The sequence below is a fragment of the Glycine soja genome, chromosome 17 (assembly GCF_004193775.1).
Source record: "Glycine soja cultivar W05 chromosome 17, ASM419377v2, whole genome shotgun sequence".
Taxonomy (NCBI): Eukaryota; Viridiplantae; Streptophyta; class Magnoliopsida; order Fabales; family Fabaceae; genus Glycine; species Glycine soja.
In genome coordinates, this window is record NC_041018.1 from 10,195,345 (window position 1) to 10,210,430 (window position 15,086).

At 30.7% G+C, this 15,086-nt stretch overlaps 2 protein-coding genes across 2 annotated transcripts; both read right to left on the reverse strand.

The window, feature by feature from the left end:
• Positions 1-6: 6 nt before the first annotated feature.
• On the reverse strand, positions 7-4,231 carry LOC114393331 (nucleoside diphosphate kinase 2, chloroplastic-like). Its single transcript, XM_028354627.1, has 7 exons — positions 3,879-4,231; positions 3,732-3,788; positions 3,463-3,549; positions 2,047-2,127; positions 1,836-1,948; positions 1,656-1,705; positions 7-269 (listed from the first exon to the last, which is right to left on the reverse strand). The coding sequence occupies exons 1-7, from the start codon at positions 4,104-4,106 to the stop codon at positions 202-204; spliced, it is 684 nt and encodes a 227-aa protein (XP_028210428.1). The 5' UTR covers positions 4,107-4,231; the 3' UTR covers positions 7-201.
• A 4,230-nt stretch (positions 4,232-8,461) lies between these two features.
• On the reverse strand, positions 8,462-10,443 carry LOC114393226 (scarecrow-like protein 21). The gene has a single exon (XM_028354495.1). The coding sequence runs from the start codon at positions 10,300-10,302 to the stop codon at positions 8,758-8,760; it is 1,545 nt and encodes a 514-aa protein (XP_028210296.1). The 5' UTR covers positions 10,303-10,443; the 3' UTR covers positions 8,462-8,757.
• Positions 10,444-15,086: the final 4,643 nt, after the last annotated feature.

Here is a 15,086-nt window from a genome sequence, read left to right on the forward strand (position 1 = left end):
TGCTGATAAAAAAAAAAACAAAACATCGCATGACCCATTCAAATCTGATAGAAACAGAAAATGTAATGCCAGGAATAGGCTTGGAGAATCCGAGTCAAAAAGCAAAATTTTACAAAATTTGAGTTACTGTTTAAACTCGATTAATGCAGTTATTGAACCTAGAAACGGCAAGAATCATTCTAATTGGGCATCTGTGGTTTATTATTCTCTCAGCCATGGTGATTGGACTGGGGTCCAATCGCATACTTCGCCTTCCTTGAACCATAGAGCTGCCATACATGGAAATAACAGTTAATCAAGAATCCCATTATTATGGGTAACATTTACATTGCTGCCCAAATTCCCCTAACTACTAAAAATTATGCCCAATTCAATTGTATCCACCCAAAACTACACCAAGAATTAAAGGAAAAAAAGTCACCCCCCACCCATATTCGTTTAAAAGAATAATCAAGGAAGTGGGAGAGTCAACAAAATAGAGCAAGAAAAGTAACCATTTATTATCTTTAACACAAGATTATTTGGTTTGCAAGACATTTTCAAAAGATTAAGTATATAATTTTATATGATTGCATTATTAACAATATAGATGGTAAGCTAATAGTCTAAGGTAGCAATTGAGTTACTGGCAAACTTGATGGTAGAAGACTAGAAGTTCATAACAATGGGTTGGATTATTGCATAGATCTTGACCAAATAATGTATTCAATATTCAATATATATTACAATTGCATGTATCTTGATTAGATATGTATCTTGATTCTTGAGCTTAACTCTCAACAGTTGTGAGTTTATAAGCATATGACACAAAGAATACAAATGAGTTAAATCAAGTACACTCGTTGAAGTTACTGACTCGGATTTATCCATGGTTTTGGCCTCAAAATATACAGTTTTGGATGATGTTCTTGTATACTCAGTAGCTCAATGTTTAGCAACATATATTGGGATTATAATGCTAGTTTGAAGTTTCCACTGTTAATTTTATCATGTTTTGTCCAACAACAAAATAATCAAGTGCTGGGTTAAGTATAATATTACAGTTAGGTCAATTATTGAATTATGTTCATACTTTACTTTTTTTTAAGAGACATATTTTAATACTTTAAATTGCTTTATTATGAAGTTGTAATGTTGGATATTAGTAAGGATATGGTAAACTTATGTTTGGGTACTAAGATATGTTTTCTAAACAATTAATTTTGAAGAGTTTGCAAGTGAAGCTTATGATTTGAGTTTACTAGAGTTTTATGACTTAACCAAAAATCTCAAGTTTACCATAATACCACAAAATCACTCCTACAATCACTACTCTAAAAGGTATTGCTTATTGTTATAAAACATTCTATAATCACCAGCATTAAGCATTGCAATAAAACATCTTTTTATATTTGCAAAGTTCAGGTCCTAAGATGGGTCAATTCCATAAATTTTTCTTGGAAATTCAAACTTGTCACCAAAGCAATGCATGGCAGAAACTATAGCTGGTGAATAAAATTTAAAATTCAAACTTTATTGTTTATCCATAATACTTCTGCATTTCTGCACCCTTCTAATGTTTAAATCAATGGCTAACTTTTCTATTCTCTTTCACAATTCACATCTGTTTTTATTACAAGTATTTGGGTTAAACTGGATAGCTTATGAGGCCTTACCTATTTCACGCTTGCCATTCTCAGGGCTGTCACTGCCATGAACAACATTCCTGGCAAGTTCAACATAAAATATTGTCAATCCTAAATCTTGATACAGATGCTCTGAAGCCTATCTTGATTATTGACCGAGTGAAGGCACTCAAACGTGAAAGTCGGATGCAAAATTAAAAAAGGCCTTACCTTCCTGTTTGAACAGCAAGGTCTCCTCTTATTGTGCCTGGTTCAGCTTGAAGAGGATCTGTAGCCCCTATAAGCTTGCGTGCCGATGCCACTACTCCAACACCCTCCCAAGCCTTGCAAACATAGCATCATATGAAACCCAGAAAATAAATTCAGCAGGTACATTGCAAAAATGCAGGTGAAATTGGAATTCTATAGGAGCAAGTTATACCATACACACAACAGGACCTGAAGTAATATAGTCAATCAGCTTAGGGAAAAATGACTTTTGTTTTAGGTCCTTGTAATGCTCCTGGAACCATAAACAGTCACAGTAAGCCTAATAAATATAATAAGTACATTAAAAAACACAGTAGAACAACAATACTGCAAACACAAGATGTAAGTCCACATCATATGGTTCAGTAATCAATAATTTAAGCATGGATACAAGAGATTTGTAATTGGATGGTTGGAATCAGTTATTCAAGCATTCCATATTGTTGCACTTCATGAAACTACAATCAAATCAAATAGCATATGTTAACAATTATTAGACAAGTTTTTTTTTAATGTTCTATTGAAATCGTATACACGAAATGATTCTAACATACCTTTCAGATGATATAATAGTTAGAATATATCATAATATCTTCTGTGTATCTTGAAAAGCCTTAAAAGATCTTTTTAACATATTGCATATTCTAATTTTTTTTCTTTGTTTACATGGGGAAAAACAATCTTCTTTATTGTATCATTAATATAATTAGTCCCACTGAGTTAATATTTTGTATTGATATCATTATATATCCTATTAATTTAATAGATTATTATTAGGAGGCTCCTTTCTCTATTTTCCTCCTTCCCCACCTAAACCCCATATCAGGCCTGGTATCCACCTTGAAGAGCGTTTCCCGTCTCAAGTTTATGGAGCTCATTAAATAGTTATTCAACTCCACCAAACCCATATATTGTTTTTCTTCTCATCTTTTATCACTCTGTTCCAGCTACATTTTGAACTGTAGAATTCTGTTGCAGACCTGCTCTTACCACAGATTGACCTTGTTTGAACCTGTCAAACAGCATGTTGGCTCCGTTCCAACCTGTCCTTTTGCAGATTAGCTCTACAGAAAATGTGGTTTGGCTCCTCTCCCGTTGTGTGCCCTAATGAAGGTGCCTCTCTTGGTATGCACCTTAACAAGAGCACATCTCCCATTGCATGCACTACTCCACTTGCAGTTATTTTTATGTTAATTTGTATTTTGTAACAAGCTAGTTTATAGAGGGAGTGTTACCATTGTATCCTCTGTGTATCTTTGAACATCTTAGAAGATCTTCAGAACATATTGAGGAATCAATTAGTTTTCTAACCAAGGAAAGAATCAATCTTCTCATCATATTTCCTTATTACGGTTTACTGTATTCTTAGTTTGAATTGGACTATTGACTTAATAGTTTATATCATATGATATCATTAACATTATTATACTCCATATCAATTAGATAGAAATTAGAAAATATTACCGGGAGCCTTCTATCTCTCTTTTTTCCTCCTTTCCTACCTGAACCCCATAATCCCAACAATAAGAAAAACCACTGCACTCAACACATAATATACACACAAGCAAGTATAGCAGCGAGTACTAACCTCGGCCAATTCCTTTGAGCACTGGAAGAGCTTCAAGCCAGTTAACTTAAACCCCTTCTTCTCAAACCTAGAAATAATTTCTCCCACCTAAAATTCTCAAGCACAGGTATCCAGCCATAAGTAACCATTATCCAAAACAACAATGAGCTAAAGATCAGCATATAAAAAACAAATAAACAATTCTAAGCTTAAACTTCAATTATTCTTTTTCTCTATTCCTAAAACCAGAAGAACAGATGAAATTGCAGTGAAAAAATTAGGAGGCTTACGAGGCCACGTTGGACGCCGTCGGGCTTCACCATAATGTAAGTCTGGTCAACTTGTTCCTGCCCATTAGAATAATTAACAATTACAGATGAAGCTTGGGATAAATTAGACAAAGAAAATTGAAATAGTTAAAAGAGAGAAAAGGAAACCAGAGAAGCAATTAAGTGGGGAAGGAAAATGGGTTTGGAGGAGGTTCTGGCTTGGAGGGTTCTAGCATTAGCATAGCGAGAAGGGTGATAGGAGAAAAGAAGGGATTGTGAAGGAAATGCTGTTAGGTGCTGGTAACTGGCGCGGAATAGAGGGAGTGTGATCTTGGGTGAGCGTGTAAGGGAGGATGTGACCCAAACACTGCTTCCACTTCCACACACAGCTTCCATCTATTTCCCTTCCTTCCTCTGTCTGCGGGTAAGAAGTACGAACCAAATTTCCTCGCTATCTCGCTCCTTTCTTGTGTCCAGTTTGGGTTTAATTGGATGCGGTAGCAAAGAAAGAAAGCCACTTTTTAATTTATTTTTTTTCTTTTTGACAAATATGGTTTCGTTGGTAGTATTATACTATTATTTATAAAAATCATCAAATGTGCCTGAAATTATTTCAGGTTACCTTGGTCCCCTATTCAAGTCTCTTGCTTAGCCCGTTGCATTAAATATTTTTTAAAAAAATTATAATTTTTATTTGTTTTATTCAATTTGAACAGAATTCAAACTAAAAAAAATTATAAAATTTGTTTTTTTTTTACTTATTTGCTACTTTAATTAATTATTTATGTCAATTTGATCATTTTTTTAACTTTAAAACAGTTTTTTAATTTCAAAAATGAGTTTAGAGTATTCTATTATTTATATGTATGTCAAAAACACAAATACAATAACTGAAATATTTCATTGATTGATATTATAAAATTCATATATAATATAGTTAAACACAATTATGTAACTTAATAAAATTAATTTTTTTATTTTATTATATTATTGTATATAATAATAATAATAATAATAATAATAATAATAATTTAATTAAGAATAAGGAAAAATTGAAATTTTTCTCAATTTCACATCTCTTGATGTTTTTACAAATTAACAAGTGATTAAACTCTTCTTCTTTATCATCAAGTACACGGATCACTTGCATATCATACTTAATTCATAATATGTCACTTTTTTATCTATAAAAATTATTGAATACTATACTATATAATATTTATATATTCTTTTTAATTAATTGAATTAGATCCATGGTTGAATATCACTTAATTATTGTACAATTATATAAAACAAATCATGATAGATACATAACAACGTGACTTTATTAAAAAAAAAGTGTGACTTTAAAAAATCATTAAAAAAAACTTTATTTGACCACAAGGAACCTCAACGTTATAAAAATTGTATTTCAAAACTAAAAACTAAAAATTCACTACCACTCCAAACAGGTATCACGCATTCATGATTCATGATTCATGTAGCAAAATTTTCCAAAGTTCTTCTGAGCGTGCCACCATTAACTCCAAATTAATGCATTATTTATTTGTGTAAATTGAGAGTTCACCACACCACCAATGATTTGGAGTCTGGCAATGCAAAGGCCAAGCCCAGTGATCAAACAAGGAGGGCTTCGGATCAGTCCCCACGGGTTCTTTCTTCCTGCTCCCATAAATTTCTCCATACACTTCCTTTAAATTTTGGATTTGCACTCTGAAAAAAGTTGATTCAAGATATAAAATTATTTTCCTGATTAGCCTTTCCAATATCAGGGGAACTCTCACTCTCAATGGATTGGCTTCCAATATCAGTCCCTCAAAGGCTTCCAATATGGGCGCAGATTTTATAAACCAACCTCAACTTCCAATATGCTATTAACCTTTTGCTTCTTTTTCTCCTTTCTAAAGATATTCAACAATGCTCTAAAAGAACGTTCCTCCAAATGATCCCAGTATATAAAGGCCCAGACCCAACTAATCAAACAAGAGCAAAACAAATATGATTTTCTCGTGGACGTTAAGTACTATGATTTTCATTAGATACACAAGATCGAGTATGTACTATGTAGCATGAATATATTATCGACTTGTCCTGTTGAAAAGCAAAGCATAGATCAATTAGATATCCCCGAGGCATCGTTTTTCCCAGGATTTTGGAATTTCATGAACTCTATTTAATTGTTGTCGAATTCAGATCTACTGTTATTACCAAGTTATTTTCGACATTTTGTGGCTTACTATTTTGTCCGTTTCAGGAGAGAACCATATATATATGTATGCATGGTAAGACACTCCCGTGAAACATGTAGCCTCCACATGCACTTAACGACAAGTCACATTAGATATAAAAGGCCAAGCCCATACAAATACAATAGCTAGGAATTGCAAATTTGCAATGCCAATTAAGAGTGAGAAAAACACCACATGAATATTAATTCTACCCTTCCATTTCAGTACTGTCTGAACTTCAAGCCAATCTTCGGTATTTATAATTGGCTCCTCTTTCCCCAGCCAGCCACTGCTTCCTGCAGACTGTGACAACCTTGCTGTGAAGAACCTACTCACTGACTCCCGATCTTTAATTGGTGAGGAAAGTCGCGTTTCTTTTGCTATATATAATTATTTTACGTGTGTGGAAAAAGGGTATAAAAGCAATGAAATGCTTTTAATACATTATGGTATGTTTAATATATTTGAAAGATAGAAAATTAATGGAGCATTCTTCTGTTAGAGACTAACAGGATAAATATATGAGATAAGTGCCAAAGCTAGAACACACGGATATCTAAGACTCGAGAATATAATATACTATTTTTTATTAAGATCATGAATTCATGGTCCTTAACGTGAATGATTTCTCTTAATTTTTTTAAAAATAAAAGTATGAAGACACTATCAAATTAAATTAAGGATGATAATTGTTAAAGGAGTGGGTATCACACAAATACCAATATATATTTACTCCAGGGGAGATGATATGGCCGCATATTTGGTGGAGGATCGCAGATGACAGTGATATACAGTAGTCGTATAGCAAACAAGCATACGATACTATGATACGGATTGCAACATGACAGGTATAAGAGATTACACAACTATTCAAATATTCATACAATAAGTTAACTATTTTATAATACTGTTTAGAAAAATATTTTTTATAACATTTTTTTTCTTTCTCTTTGTTTCTTTTTATCACATCACTTATGACAGAGTCTCTTCTAGTTTTCTCTTTCTATCTCCATTTTTTGTTGTATAGCTTTTGTATAAAAAAAATTCGTACATCATGCATGTGTTGCATAAATTAGTTCAAAAAATGTGTTGCATAAAATTAGAGATAACTATCTAACTCACTCTTTTTTTCTCAATCTTGAGAAGGATAACTTGATTACATCATGGAGATTTATGCTGCTGATTGAAAATGGTGATCGAGTGGAGCCAAGGTAAGATATTTGTGTGTTTGCTTACTTTAGAGTTTAGTAAAATTGGTTTTAATCATTAAATACGAATGAGATGTATGCTCACATTAATATGAACATCATATTTACCTTGAAATATATGTATTTTTTCACTAGAAATTCCAAAAATCAATTTGTAAGTTTAAAATCAAACAAGGACTACAAAACCATTCATATGCTTAATTATCTTAGTCCGCAAGCCAAAATAATAGAAGTATACAAGGCAAAGAAGTAAAGTTATGTGCTTATATTGAATGAGTTGTGTCCGCACATTCAGTTCAGACACCGATCCTCTAATTCCACACTATTGGAAGCCTTTGACTTTGAGGGTGAGAATTTTGTCTATGTTGTGGACCTAGGTATGAATGCATGGTAAATATTCTTTAAAAACATGGTAAGAATTAAATTCATCAATACGAATATGAAAATATAGAAACTAAATGTTTGACCAAAATATAAGAATTAATTTTTTTCCTTTTGTCAAATATTTATTGTTTAGAAAATAAATGGATAAAAATTACACAATTTAGAAAACTTGATAACCAAAATTGAACAATTGAAGATTTTAAATTTTGAGCAATTAAGCCAAATAAATTTATGGTAAAAATATTGTTTAATCACAAGTAAAATTTGAAAATGATTAAAAGATATTAAATCACTTTTAAAATAAATTTTATTTTTAACAGTTGAGTATAAAATCAATCATTGAAATTTGCAACTAATCTTAAGTCTTTTTATAATTTATTATAAAATAATTTTTAAACAATTCAAATGAAAAAATATATAAATATTTTTCATTTAACACGTTTAAAGATAATTTTTTATATAATTAGTTATAACAACACTGAATTATAAATAACCAAACAAGTGGATTTTTTAATTCAATGAATTTTTTTAAAAAAATTTAATCTCTATAGTTAATAAGTGATTTTTTAATTTATAAAGTTTAATAAGTGAATTTTTTAATTTATGAAGATTACATTTTAATTTCCAAAAATTTTCTTAGTTAAAAAATTTTAACGGCATAAACATTTTAAACATTAAAAGATAAACTTGAAATACTAAAAAATTTATTTATTAACTATGAGAATTAAAAGAAATAAGGTTAAAAACCATATGTACTAAATAAATAATTAAATGTTTAAGTAACATTACATTCATATTATATTGTATTTTTACTATTCTTTTTATAATCTATTTTTTTTTTCTCTAACTCTTCTTTAGATTACACATTTTTATCCTGTGCGATGTCAAATATTCTGTGTGAAACTGTGAATTTTTTAAAAAAATTGTACAGTTAGAAACTGTGGATTTATGTCATATGAATGCTATCCATATAATTTTACGTTTCTCCCATATGCACACCAAACAAGTTATCACTTTATTTCATCCATTCGATCCCGAGCAGCCACAACACTTACTGATAAAAGACATTATTCTCACCCAAAGTTTTAGCGTGTTGAACAACACAATTTGGGTCCTAACAAATTATTCTAGCACACAACAGCTCGCATGAAACTGTTATTTATTGACATTGATCCCAGACACCAACTTTTAAACTGCTGGGACAGTGGAGATTGATGATGATTCAGCTCAGCATTTCCAGCAAGAAACTGCAACAATAGGCCTCGACTTCCATCCAAAAACCAAACACCCCTTCTCTTCCACAACAGTATAACCCTCACAAACCTTGTTCTTGAGAAGCCACTGCTTAGACTGAGCCACCATCTTTATAGGTGCAGCTTGAAACCCAGCTCTGCTCATTCTCCTTCTCCACTGGTCCACCCTCTCGTGCCTCTCCATTCTCAACGGCCCCTCACAGCTCACAATGTTCTTTATTTCCTCGGCAAAGTAAAACTGCTCCATCTTTGCCCTCTTAGTGTCATACTTTGGCAGCATAACATCCAACGAGTCAAAAATTGAAGAGTAATAGTGCAATGATTCCATAAACCTCCCTAGAAAAAAGGGTCCATTATGACTCGAGTCCTGCTCAACCATCACCAACACTTTGGGTCCAAGCCCGTGAATCATCTGCAGCACCGAATTCAAAGCCCCGCGGCTCTCCTTCACCACGCAATGAAGCTGCAGAATGCTGTTCACCACAAGAACTTCTTCTTCCCTCACTTCTATGTCCTCTGGTTTCAGATTTTCCAAATTCTTATTAACCACTGAGAACTCCAAGTTGATACCCAAATTGTTAGCATATACGGAGAGTTCTTCTCCAATGGTTTGAAGTCTGACACAGAGTCCCACCCCCGTGATCCGCAGGCGACGAACGCGTTCGCCACTTGCACGGTTGGCGAGACTCTGGATCAGAGCTCTCCATTGGTGTCCATGTCTTAGACCAAGACTCATGCCTAGGTCCACGACATGGACAAAACTCTCACCCTCAAAGGCTTCCAATACTGTGGAATTAGCCAAATAGTGTCCGAACTGGATGTGCGGACACAGTTCATAAACCAACCTGTATGCTTCCTCCATTTCGTCCGAGGCGGCGTCCATGATGTTCATGGCGGGTGCCATCATCGGGCCCGCGGACCCGATGGGCTGAATCAGATTGAGCCTCTCGGTGAGGCCTTGGACGAAACAGGAAGCAACTCTTTGGAATGAGGATCCGAACACTAAAGCATTCGCTTTAAGTTCGGAAAGTAATATGGAAGCGTGTGACTTGTCGCGGCAAGCCACCGCTTCCGCACACGCTATTAGAAGCTGAACAAGCCTCACTCCATCAGCACACCCATCTTCTTCGCCTCCACTACTTTCTGAACTGTTTGTATCTTCTGATGCCTCCTCTACGGGTTCAGCTGCGAGATATCTTTGAGTGTAAGTCCGTATGTGATCTCTGAAGTGGAGTTTTGGTATGCTATTCCTACTACTGCTGTTGGTGTTGAAGAAACTATGGCAACTAACGCTGTTATAAATGGGGAAACACACGGTTCTCTTGACCCTTTTGTTATCCCTGATGATGGTGCCATCGCAAAAGGGGAAATCAACCAATTTAGAAGTGCTATTCTCCGATATAGCAGGTTGATGAGGATAATAGCCATAGGCCCATAGATTGGTTGCCCAGATATCAAAAGCTAAAGGGAGATTTTCGCCATCGATTTCGCCGTTGAAGGCACTATAAAGAGGGGCCATCTCTATTAAATCTTTGCAACCTTTTATTCCTTTTCTTTCTAAAGATATTCAACAACGCTCTGAAAGAAAGTTCGTCCAAATGATGTCAGTATATAAAGGCACACGGAGGTGATGTGTTGGTTTCCTCATAGACGCGTGAAGTCGTTAACTACTATGATTTTTCACTAGATATACATAAAAATATGTAGCATAAGTTATCTTTGTCACCTGAAAATCCAGCATTGCAATGCACAGATCAATTAGATATCCCCGAAGCATGTTTTTCCTAGGAGTTTGGAATTTCTCCTGAACGGTTTTACGCGCTAATTGGTAGCCACTACATAATATATTCCGTAATGAAACAACATTGTCCATTTTGTACCTTTCTAGTTTGTCCTTTACAGAGAGAGAACCATGCAATATATCATATTGAATTTTTTTTATTATTTTATTGATACCAAATATATATTCATTCTATCGATTATTAATTTTAGAAAAAATTTGATCCACCACTTTTAATAAAATAAATTCTTTTAATTAATTATTTTTCTTTCACAGAATTTAAATTTATTATTTTATTTAAGAAAATTAAATTCAATACCAATCAAATCAGTTACTTTATATTAAAACAACTTATTGTATAGTGCATGGTGAGAGGTGGCTTCAACATTTTTAGTATTATTGTAATTACTGTAGCGTGGGAAATTTTCTATGGGTGCGGCTGCCGCTGTTATTCTTAACTCTACCACTAATTCAGGCTTAATCTTTTCTAACCTCCTTTTTTCACAATTTGCATTATACTGCGGTTAACACGCCAAAAAAACATACATATATGTCTATAAACGTAACGAGAACTACACTCTCACATGATATATCATATTTATAGATAATTTTGTTGGTTTAGAAATTTGATATATCAATCAAAATATCAAGTATTTTCTGTATAATATATCACATTATTAAATTATTTTATACAAGACCACGGGTAAAAAAAGATCTATTTTAAGTATTTAATTAATGCAGTTACATATTTCATACTTGAGCCTACTAAATTAAAATAATCTCATATTAGTTAGTATATGTGTTTAGTCATTATCATATTATCTTTTTTATCCATATAAATTAAACAAGATTTACAACATTTACATATCTTATTTAATCAATTAAGCTAAATCCTCCTACTAATTATCATATTACAAACTAATTAACAATATCTATACTAAAGTTTTATTTCGGTTAGTCGATTTTTTTAAAAGTTGAGTTAGTCAAAATTATACATGTTTAATGATGTTAATGACTGAATTAACAATCGCATACACTAACTTTAATGACATTTATTTATTGATGGAATTTATATCTGTGTGATAAGTTTATCTATTTAATTATATATATACATATATATATATTTAAGGACTATAAAAATGACTTATTCAAATTCAAAGATAGGAGATCAATCAACAAATATTAAATGGTATGTTAATCACATTTTTCTACAGGTGTTTGTTTCACGGAATCTTCTAAGATTTCTTAGAATTTGGAAATGGAAATATAATATTATCATGTTTCTTATAATTTTTAAAAAATATTTTGATATTATTGGTTTATGAAAATATTATAATTTTATTATTATGTTTTTCAACATTCCTATCATGAAAAGGAATGGGAAAGTGTTATTCTCATGAAAATATGAGAATTTCTTGTTAAATACATGCATGTTAAACTTTTTTATTTAAATTATTTAAAATTTTAAAAATTATTTCTAGAAATATTAAAATGTAACCAAACATATTTTTTTTTAAATATCCCGGAATGATTTCCATGTTATATTAATGAGAATAACATTTAGGGAAGTGTAAAAAGATTTTATAAAACAAACTCTTCGTAAGGTTTAAATTCTGAAATTTCTTGTAAAAATATTATTTTAAATTTTAATCATGTTAATTCTCGAGAAATAGTTTGTCCCATAACAATGTTAACTTTAAGAGAGAAAAAATAGAATTGGAAAGAGATCTACTAATTAATAACAGTAAAACATAATAAGAAAGACTAGTCTCATAATTTTAAACAACAATATTCCTCTACACTAATTTCTTCAAAGTTTAAGAGACTAAAACAGTATTAAAATAAAATTTATTTTTCTTAGGACATCTCCATTTACGATGCTGAATGTGGATCTTCTATTTAAGCCCCAAATCTTAACGTGTAACTATTGGAACGAGTTCTTAACAAGCACTAATGGGTGCTTATTTAAACACTACCCAATGTTTATTTAAACACCCTGGATTTGATCTATTTTAAACATCCTGTGTGAATCCAGAAAATACAAGACAAAATAAATAATATAATATATGTATATATATAATAAAAAAGTTAATGCTGATGAGATATAAGGATGTAAAGTTATTTGTGAGACTTATTAATATGATATTATATGACTAAAAAAGAGTTAAATAAGTTAAATAACATATGTATAAAAAAAAATAAGTCAATGATATATTACACCATTAAACATGCTCTAAGTGATCCAATTAAGAGAAAAAAACTGCTCAAAATTGAATTGCCGGCTTTAGTGACAAGTAACGACAGCGAGAAAGAACAACAAAATAAGGAACAAAACATGCCAGGTGCTTCCCGTTTGAATTGCTAATTGAGTCCCGTACGTTGCTTAATGTAACTTTATATTAAAAATTGCAGTGCTTTTAAATTCTTAGGAATGGATTATTAGTTTTTATTGCTCCCAAAACTCTAGCATGTACTTTTTCCCCTCTTGTTTTTCTTTCATAGACGAAAGAAAAAACTCTTGTTCGAGGTCGCGCCAGCATGAATATTCTAGCATAAAAATGCTTCAAACAATATTTATTAAAAGGAAAAGAAAAACATATCTATACTAATAGATAAAGAGATATATCTTTTGGTAACCACCTTTTGATCTCTATTTTTATGAGAACTATTTTATCCTTCAAAACTTTCTTTTTTTGTGTTCATGTAATCACTCAAGTTACATAAATGATTCATGGAAATATTCATTTTCTATAAACTATTCACTTTCTTCAAAATACAATAAGTACCTATATTTTCATTTTTTATGAACGAAGCCACAACAAATGTTTTACACTGCAATTTGAAACAAGTTTTGGCGCAACATGGCGGCGGCATAGAGACTATAATTATTTTATCATTCAAAACTTCTTTTTTTATGAGAACTATTTTATCCTTCAAAACTTCCTTTTTTTATGAGAACTATTTTATTCTTCAAAATTTTTTTTGTGTTCATGTAACCACTCAAGTTACATAAATGATTCATGGAAATACTCACTTTATATAAACTATTCACTTTCTTCAAAACACAATAACTACCTATATTTTCATTTTTTTTATGAACGAAGCCATAACAAATGTTTTACACTGTAATTTGAAACAAGTTTTAGCGCAACATGGCGGCAGCACAGTAGTCTTACTACAAGAGTATCAAGGAGGACTGCGAAGAAATGTGTATAAATATTGTCTTTATAGTTTTTGGTGGTTTTATGTTAATGCTATTAAGCAAAAGTAGTTAAATGGTAAGACAAATAATCTCTAACTTGTGTTAATATCCTTCTTATATAATTATTTTCATCTTTTCTTATTGTCTTTATATTTTTCTTTTGACAATGTACAACCATCTTTTTAGTATTCATATACACAATCATCTCTATTAAACCAAATTTGAAAGTGTCTATTTTTTATTTTAAAATTCATTTTCATTTTGTTATTTCTTGATTTTAAAACTCATTTTGATTTTAAAACTTATTTGAAAAATTGTAGTACATGTTTCTTAACATGTAATATTCACTTATTCAAGTTCACACAAAATATCACATTAACAATGTAGTTAAATTTAAATTGCTACATTAATATATGTTATCTTATTGCATTTGAATTTAAATTGTTATGTTATCTTTTCAAATTGGGGTAATACGTTTAAGCATATAAGAAGAATCATGTCTCTAAATTAGAAACAAACATAATACTGGTCAATAGTCAATAAATATTTTATAACATATCCAACAACCTTATAAAAAATGATAGTTAAAATATGAATTGAACATGGAGAATTATAAAACACCTCAAGATCCAATATTCTTCTTTAAAGCATTAGTTTGTTAAAAGTATGTGAAAAAATTGAGGTTTTTAAATATAAAAAAGAAAAAGAAAGTACCAAGAATTAAATAATGAAATAAAGAAAAAAAATTAACAATAGAAAAATAATTTTAGGAAAGTGATATGGGATATTTGTGAAAATTTATTGAGTTAGAAAAAATATATACATACAATTATATTATTTATTTACAATTTTTATTATAAATAATGATAAATAGTAGAAGCATAAAAATATACTCCTTTTGTTTCTATTTAAAACATCCAAGTTCACATTCCATTTTAGTAATTAATTTTTAATAATTTATTTTATTAAGTAGTTCTATTATTATGTAATTACAATATATAATAAGAAAAATCATTATAATATATTAAATTTAACACAAAAAATACAATAACATGGTAAAAATGTATTAAATTAGAAAAAAATAATTTATCTCAAACTAATATTTACATCCATTAGAATATGAGATATATTGATTTTAGCATATAATAAAAATTACAAAAAATATCAAATATTATAACGATTTTTCTTATTATATATTGTAATTACATAATAATAAAACTACTTAATAAAATAAATTATTAAAAATTAATTACTAAAATGGAATGTGAACTTGGATGTTTTAAATAGAAACAAAAGGAGTATATTTTCATGCTTCTACTAT